Source organism: Cynara cardunculus (genome assembly GCF_001531365.2).
Source record: "Cynara cardunculus var. scolymus isolate 2C chromosome LG 15, CcrdV1, whole genome shotgun sequence".
NCBI classification, from domain to species: Eukaryota; Viridiplantae; Streptophyta; class Magnoliopsida; order Asterales; family Asteraceae; genus Cynara; species Cynara cardunculus.
Window position 1 is genome coordinate 16,186,312 of NC_037542.1, and position 8,911 is coordinate 16,195,222.

Here is an 8,911-nt window from a genome sequence, read left to right on the forward strand (position 1 = left end):
TCTTCTCTTAATTAATCAATATCGAATTTGTGCTTATCCAAGTTCATACATTCAATCAAGATTCCGATTTCATTTTAAATAAAATCATCAATTTTATAAAAAGTTTAGGGGCTGTTTGGCAATTGCTGAATCATTTGGTGCAGAATGATTAAGTGGTCAGCATGATTTAAAAAGCTCTCATGATATAGTGCAAAAATGAAATATAATTGTTTGGTAATTGTGTACAATGAAATTAGGGCTCTTAATGGTTAAGAGAGATCCATGATACAAAATCATTCAGAGGGTTTTAAAACCATTAAGAGATAGATTTTTTTTGCCAAACAAGATTCATCTCTTAAGGTTCAGAGGTTGTCTCTTAATGAAACTATTAAGAGGTAAACAAAAAACCCCTTACAATTTTTAACAAAAAATACCGACCTTATTTTTTATTTATATTTTTAAAAATTTGTTAAAGATCGGTTATTCTTTTAAATAAAATACGATTGATCAAAAGTTCAATGGCTATTGCATTCTACTTCATTAATATTTTGTGCTTATATAACATTATGCATAATCTTCGATAAATACGTGGAAGCTCTGTATTGTTGTAACAAAAGAACTGAAAAAGGTGAGGGAAATAACATTGCTTTGATTTTACTGGCCTTCCCCTTGAAAAATTATTTGCTACTGTAAAAATTATATAAATCAGTATTAAAGAATAAAAAGGACGAGTTTTAATTTAGTAAGACGGCTTATCAAGTTGTTGCCTTTTTATAGTCATATTTTCAAGGGGGTTTTCTTCCATTTCTTAATTAAGACTTAAAAAGTTTCTTAGATTGCGACCATTAATGATCATCAATATTTAATAATTGACACAAAACAACATGCTATGAGCAGTGGAAGACTTTAAAAACTAAAAGTCTGAAGTGCTTAAGCAATTACAACTTAATATTAAAGATACGTTAACTTCGACCAAAAAAAGGTATACGAGTTCCTTCTACTTGTTGATACCTGATGCTAAGTTTCATGGTGTTTAACTAAAAGTTAACTGAGCATTTCTTAATTCAATCATGCATCACTTAAACTAAATTGAAACCAGTGTATACAAACGTTGAGGAACTTGCACACATTCATAAAAAACTGAATTGATATGTATAACGATCACAAAGTAATTTATGTTTAACGTGTTATTGTAAAATCGGTTGTTTTTCTGATCTGTAGCATGCATGAATGAGATGTTACATACAGATTGGATTAGTCAACGTGACTTGCATACACATAAAGCATGAATAGCATCCATCTGACATTTTTTTTAAGTACATGGTCAACTCCAACATCTTACCTTCACCTCAAACATCTTATATTAATTTCAATATATATATTTCTACAGAAAACATAGTGAATTATCTTAATGTTTTAGTGAAACAATTGTCATAGATTAACAAACAAGATTCCAAATGTTGGTCGTTTTTGCAAACACCAATTATTTTATTAATTATAATTTTGTTAAGTTGCAAAAGCCGGCAAAATATGTCATCCGTGTCATTCCTTGGATGTTGGAGATTAATTCAAGTATAAAATTCGAAAAACAAATGCGTCTTATTTATTTTGTGGAAGTTTTGTATTAGGGTGACGTAATTTATTTTGTTGGTTGATGATAACAGTAATTTGAATGATTTAAAAGAATATATATGAATCATAAGAGTGATGTCTGATTGATTTCAGCTTGAGCTTTCATGTTCAAATTTAAGGAGGAATAAAAATCTTCTTATGGCCACAAAAGTTCAAATGCGGTGACTCCATAATACCCGCAAAGTAGATGATTGTTCTGGAATTAGTCGGCTCGCATAGCGAGTTACATATCCAGGTTAACTAAAAAAAGATTATGTTATGTTTCGATGAGTTAAAATGAAGATATGAATTTCTTTCTAACACATCCCATGATAAAACTTAATACTTTTATACTTTAAATATATTGATTTAGGGTTGGGTTCTCGTGAGACCAAGGGATTTTCGTAAGACCCGTAAGACCAATTTATGTTTATTGATCAACTTTATAAGTTAATGATCTAATGGTCTAAAGTTGCACGGTGGCAATTTTGTAATTATTGAGAAGTCTCGTGGCAATTTTCTGATTATAAATGTTCAGATTGTAGATCTAATCCAATGGTTGAGAATTGGTCTTACGGGTCTAATGAAAAAACTTTGGTCTTACATGATTCCAAGTCTATTAATTTATACTACCATATTTAATATTTATTTTGTGTGAATTGGGTGCAAAAAGGAGAAAGGGGAGATGTCTTCAAAAGATTTCATAGGAATAAAAAGGTGCAAAGTAAAGATGAAACCATCTTAATCACCAAATACCATCAATCCCCAATCTTTTTGAATGGTACATGACATAGGATTCATGGTTTCACATTGGGTAATGATATAAATATTTTTTTTTAATGTTAGAATCAGATTAAATTATATATTATAAATGTAAAATATAAGTATTATTGTTAATATATTTGAGAAGGCATTAATACATAATGGTGCATTTACTGATATAGTGATATGTGGGGGTGTATTTAACTTGGCCCTGTCACGTATTGATATGTTGTTGACATATGTGCATGTAATTTATATTCAATTCACATTAAATTAAAATGTATAAAATGAGTTTTAATGTTAACATATGAAATAACAAATTCAAGTATCTTCAACGGAGGTTCTTTAAGAACCTTCTTTTTACACTTTTTTACTACCTCATCTTCAACTCATTAAATTAAGAACTTTCCTAAAAGCATCTCCAACGACTTTAATGAATTAGAGGAAATTATAAATTTTCTTCTCTAGAATACCCCAACAGTTTTTCTATCTTATTCTCTAAAATAATCATAGAATAAACTCTCGATATAAATAAATTTGTAAAACTCTAAAAAAAATGAGTTTTTTGTATTATTTTGTATAGATTTTTTTAAAGGTATTGGATCATAAAATTATAGGATATTTAAATAACATAATCAAAGATGAAGTCTTTAAAATAAAGCATCTATTGGAGCGAATGTAATTTATTTTGGAGATTTTGACTTTTGGTTATCTATTTTTAACAATACTATATGTTCTCTAAAAAATCTCTAAAAAAATTGCATCTAACTCCAACAAATACTGTATTTTAACAATTATAATATTAACTATATTATTAAAATACTAAATACATTTAATTAAAATATCATCTCTTCTAAACATTTATTTTATTACTTGTTATTGGTGGAAAAATATAAAATGATAATTTATCTCTCTGTTTAGAAAAATTCTTTAAATTTAGAGATCTTTACAATATCTCTCATTTTTCATTTATTTTAACATAGAAGATAGCATAATTATTGAAATAAAAAAGTTATTAAAATCCTTCTTTCCTCTGTTTTAATATAGTTGTGTTGGAAATACTCTAAGAACCTCGTTTTTTGTTGGCCTTATTTTTTTTTTTAACATTAGTAATTATTATAAAGTAAAAAAAAAACAAAAACAGAGAAAATACCACTTCATAAAAACTTCATGGTAAAAAATTGAACGATTTTCTTATAAAAACTCTCCACAATAACCACTTAAATTTTTACTAATAATAACCTTGTATCGAAAATGTTTTAATAAATAAATATATAACAAGTAATAGACATGCATGTAACCCTAGACAATAGAATAATATTGGGTGGTATTATAAAAAGAAGTTAATGTACAAACTGCTACAACTGTTACTATGTATATATGGGAGTCACAAATGGGTATAATTGTAATTCCATATTCATCTACCTAAATAATTGCTCCCAACCCCCCTTCTATATATTGCAATTGCCACTGCCACTGCCATGCCAACAAGAAAACAGCTCAATTCTGTGGTCCCCTTCTATATACCTATTCTACCCATTTGTAACACCAACCCATCACAACCATTTAACACCAACCCAATCTTCCCTTTTCTTGTTCTATTTACACAACACAAATAACCAAGGTATATATGCCCAAATATCTGTATCTAATTTGGTGGATTTAAGAATATGATTTTATGAGCCCCAAGTTGTAAAGGTTCCTTCTTACTAAGCTTCCAAGTGACAATAAAACTGCCCCACCAATTCCACCTGTTTGTTGTTCCTCTTTCTCACCTTTTTCGTGATTCCTACATGGTAGTTCCTTTACTCGAAGGTAATCTGACCCGATTCTTTCTCTGACCGACTCGATGATCTTCGAATCTACACAGTATCCAAGGGCATCCGTGACGTAGAAAATGTTTTCGGTTGTACCCTTTCTTGTAGTGATCTCGGCCCGTGTCACGTTTAACGCGTTTTCTCTAAAGGTTCGTGTCACTTCCGCTAATAGTCCTGGTTTATCTGCTTTGCATAGCTCAAGCCTTACACCCTGAATTTATTTAACTAATACGATATTAATTAACGACAACTTGAAACTCCATTTAATTGAAGAATAAAGGAACTTAAAACACATACCTCGGATGCTCGTCTCTCGATAGCAGCTCTCAAGCAAAGAGTCACACGATGCTTTTCGGCTTCTGAACTAATTGGGCTTCCATCTGCGTGTCTAATAAAGAATTCCTGAATCATGGAAGGGGGAAAAACCCATCATTAGCAAAATTAACTAAAACCCGTTACAAAATAGTAAGGTTTTTTTGCCAAAATGGTGTGAATTCGAACCAGATAAGCTCCATCTTCTGTGGTGTTGATGGTGGCATGGAAGATGACGTACTGCATATCCGTCAAATTGCAAACGACATCAAACAAAAGCTTGGGTCGATCCTTGCATTGAACGTTTAGAACCGAATACCCTTTCTCCAAGCAATTCTGAACAGATACAGTTGGAGAATATTTGCCACTAGTTTTTATGATTGGACTTCTCTCGTAATCACGGTCTGCAAACATCATCTGGTGAAGTCGTCTCTCAGTGTGTGTGATAGCCATCGAAACCGAAGTTTTCGCACTTCTGATATCATTATCACCTTTAAGCACGTTCCTTAGACGAGATTCTATGCTTTCCATTTTCTGAGAATCCCCGATTGGGCATCCCGAATCACAATCTTTTAAGTAAATGAGAGATGCGATTCGGCCATTGTGTGTCCATACTTTTGACTCAACCACATCACACTTGAGGTCAGAGAGAACCGCAAAAACCTCAGATAAAAGACCAACTCTGTCGGTACCAGTTAGTTCGATTGCTGTGATTCCATCGATAGATTTGAATCTTGTGCTGTGTACCGTTCCAAGTGACTGCAAACGCTATAAAGAAACTTCAAATTAGTCGACGTTGGTTCATTAAAAGATTGATGACATGAAAAACAGAGCAAACCCATTTAGGCATCTATCTTTTCAAATTCTTGGAAAACCCCCTCTTCCGTTTTCCCACAAATTGAAACAAATAGAGTAAAAAAGATGTTCAAAAAACGATTAAACGAATTTAAAGGGTAAAGCAAATTACATGTTCAATGCAATCGATGATCCCGTGCTCCAATTTGTTGCCATCCAAATTAGTAACATGAAATACTGTAGATAATCATTAAAAAAAGGTGCAAAAGAACAATAAATACACAAAATATTTGAAGATCAATTCGAAACGAAAAATCAATAAGAAAAGAAGTAAAGCTTACCATCCATGTTCCATCTTCCATCAGAAGAAACATAACCCTTTTTAATTAAAAGATTCAGATCTGTAAGAACTTGAACTGCCTCTAGAAGAATTCCATCTTTCCTCGCACTATCAATCTAAAAAATTATTGGAAAAAATTAGTTTAATTATGAATTAAAAATTAATTTAACAAGGAAACCGGTCAACTACTAGAATAGTAAAGAAAACAAGTGGTTTTCCTTTTCAAACTCTCACCATGACGAGGGTTGCGTTTACACAAACAGCATTGTCGATCCTGACCCTGCGGTGTACATCAAAAAAGTTGATTAAGACTTGTGAAGCCAAAAGTATAGCGTGAAAGAAAATTCAAATTTTGAACTCCAAATTATCGACAGGAAAACGATAGAGTCGTTGAAAAGTCACATAACAGTGCTGTGGAAAAACCTAGCACCAATTTATCTATTACAAACTTGGAACTTGGAAGGCCTAGAAAATTCACAAACCAAATTTTATATTATTATTAATCAATCTGATAACAGAATTAATTCCTATGGCTTCGAATTTTCAACCGAATCAGTAAGACTATTTTCCTTCAAACTGTGTTTGTTTGTGGCACCAAACTAGTAATAATTTAGAAAATAAACCGATAATTTTTGGTGAGAGAAGCACCGGAATAGGTAATCAAGTAAGATATCTGTCGTAGAAATTGAAACCACTCCTAGCTGTTTAATTAGGTTAAGTTTGATAGACATGTGATTAATAACAGATTATACCTAAAAATTAGGGAAGAAACAGAGACGATACTGACCTTGGAGTATTCATTCGAACGAGAAGCTTCTCAAACTCATCCAAACAAGGTCTCCGATCCATCTGCATCATTTCTTCTTCCTCCCACGATTTCAAATATATGTTGATTTCAAATAGATGTTGATTTCAAACAGCTCTTGTTTGAACCACGACTTCAACAACGGAAACTGCAGATTACAGCTAACAGTGCACCGAAAATCGAAGAAATTGTTGAGTGTTTATCGACTAAATCGCCATGAAAGATATCACTGTTACTTTCTCTCTCTAAAGCGTTTGGGGTTGGGGGTCCAATTTATATCAAAAGTTTTGATTTGGTTTTAAATACTAAAATACGTTGGTGTTATGAAAGCATGGAAGGAAAGAGGCACATGCCGGTACACATGCTGCCCGGATCCGATCCGATTGCCCGTTTTTTCCTAATATCTTTCTATGCAAGTCAACTTTCCACGTCTCACTTCCTTGCCTTCTATGAAAAGCGTGGGAATGGCCCCCTTTCTTATTTTCTAAAAATTCAAAATATAATATAATCTATTTAAGTTTTATTTTTATAACCTGTTAATGTTTTTTTGAAATAAAAATATCATGTAAAAATTAATAATGCAATGCAAAATATTTTAATTCTTATTGTTTTGTCTAAATCAGGGGCGGACCTAGTGTGTCGCCATGGGTGGCACGTGCCACCGTATTATTTCGCCTCCGAAGGGTAAAATTTTTAGGTTTGTTAACGGTGCTACCGTATCGTTTCGGAAGGTGCTACAGTATTTTTTATAAAATTCTAAGAGTGGTGCTACCGTATCATCATGAAGGTGGTGAGAAGAAGCAAGAAAACGCCGGAAAACCAGAGGATGCGGCGGCGGTGATGGAGATGAGGAAGAGAACCCCAATGCTTTAAATATTAATTATAAAAAAATAATAGGTTTCATATGAATTAAACTATATTTAAATCTGGTTATTTTAATTTTAAATAATAATAAAAAAATTATAAGATATTTGGTTGTGTTTTTTTTAACCAACCTGAATATCCAATCCGTTATGTGAGCCAACTAATCTTAGGGCGACCACTTACTTTTGTAGATAACCCGGAGTCACCGTATTTAAATCTCCGTGGCTACAAGGGGATTTTTATTTATCATTGGATTTGAACCTGAGATTAACAAAAATAACCATTATCAGTGATTCAATTTACCTCTTAACAAAAATGTGTACTTTCTAATTAAGCCATGGAAAATGGTACACATTTATACCTTTTATAGTATTTTATATTTTTTTAACTGGTTTTTGAGTTAATTATACTTTTAAAGTAAATATGATTTAGGAGTCGTTTACTAAATACTTACCCGATAGTGCTTACCGGGTAAGATTTTAGTCCACCAAAACGACATTGTATGCAACAATTTACCCGGTAAGCACTAATCGTTGTAAGAATCGTTGCCAAAAGATGAAGACACGCTGAGGACAAATTTAGGAGTTGTTTCTCAACATACTTTTTGTAATTATTTTTGGGTATATATTGACCGTTTTCAAAAGATGAAGACGAGTCGGGTAAAAGTTTAGGAGTTGTTTATCGGTACAATAAAAACCATATTTTTTGTAATTATTTTTAGATATATATTATATTATATTAATTATATGGTGCCACCGTATGAAAAAATTTCTGGGTCCGTCTCTGGTCTAAATGATGTATATATTTATGGATAAATTGCATTAAAATATAATATACTTTGTTCTAATTCCTATTTTGAGAAACTTATGGGGTGTTTGGTTCACAAAATGGAATTTGATTCAGAGGAAGAAAAGAGACGCAATACATGGCCAAACGACTCACAAGTTCGTCATCTATCTTCTGTTGTTTAAGATTTAGAATTGCTTTATGTTCTTTTAAGGTCGGAAATGCTTCCTTGTCTTTCAGCGACCAACGGATCCAATGTTACCATAAGATGCCCATGATGGACTCTTCTAACCACCTTCTGTTGTCGATTCTCCAATCTAAGATAACATCAATCTTGAAAAACCCAGATCAGAATCGTAAATTTAGGGTTTTCATCTTCTTTTTCTATTTTTTTTTTATATCAGGGCATTGAGAAAACCATTGTCTGATCAAACTTTTAATTACAGGATATTAGCGTTCTTACACAAACTTTTGATTTTAGGATTTTTATCTGTGGTTTTGTATTTCTTTTGTACGATACAATAAAATTATTTGATTTATAGCCGATTGTCCTTTTTCTATATGAACCATAAATTGCTAGGTTGTGAATGTAGTTGGTTGTTGATGCTCATTCTTTATTTATGGCATATGAATCATTTTCTTTTGATTTTTCATTGTTATATTTGTTCTAAGATTTTATGGAATGATTGTTTTAGGTAAAAGATATTATTCGTGTTCATGTTTAGGTTGAAGGATATGTTCTTAATGTTCTTTGATATATAAAGCAGTTGTATAATTTTATGGTTTTTAAAGAAAATAATGTTTACTTGTAATTATATCACTAGATTAACAATTTTATCA

At 31.7% G+C, this 8,911-nt stretch overlaps 1 protein-coding gene across 2 annotated transcripts; it reads right to left on the bottom strand.

Moving 5' to 3' along the window:
- Positions 1-3,649: 3,649 nt before the first annotated feature.
- Positions 3,650-6,828, bottom strand: LOC112528728 (ACT domain-containing protein ACR8-like). Of its 2 annotated transcripts, none has more exons than XM_025139760.1 (7): positions 6,404-6,828; positions 5,851-5,896; positions 5,618-5,732; positions 5,449-5,513; positions 4,671-5,249; positions 4,467-4,571; positions 3,650-4,380 (listed from the first exon to the last, which is right to left on the bottom strand). In XM_025139760.1, the coding sequence occupies exons 1-7, from the start codon at positions 6,472-6,474 to the stop codon at positions 4,015-4,017; spliced, it is 1,347 nt and encodes a 448-aa protein (XP_024995528.1). In that variant the 5' UTR covers positions 6,475-6,828; the 3' UTR covers positions 3,650-4,014. The 2 variants fall into 2 exon arrangements, with proteins under 2 accessions (XP_024995528.1, XP_024995529.1); XM_025139761.1 differs by having other exon boundaries at positions 4,671-5,240; positions 6,404-6,678.
- Positions 6,829-8,911: the final 2,083 nt, after the last annotated feature.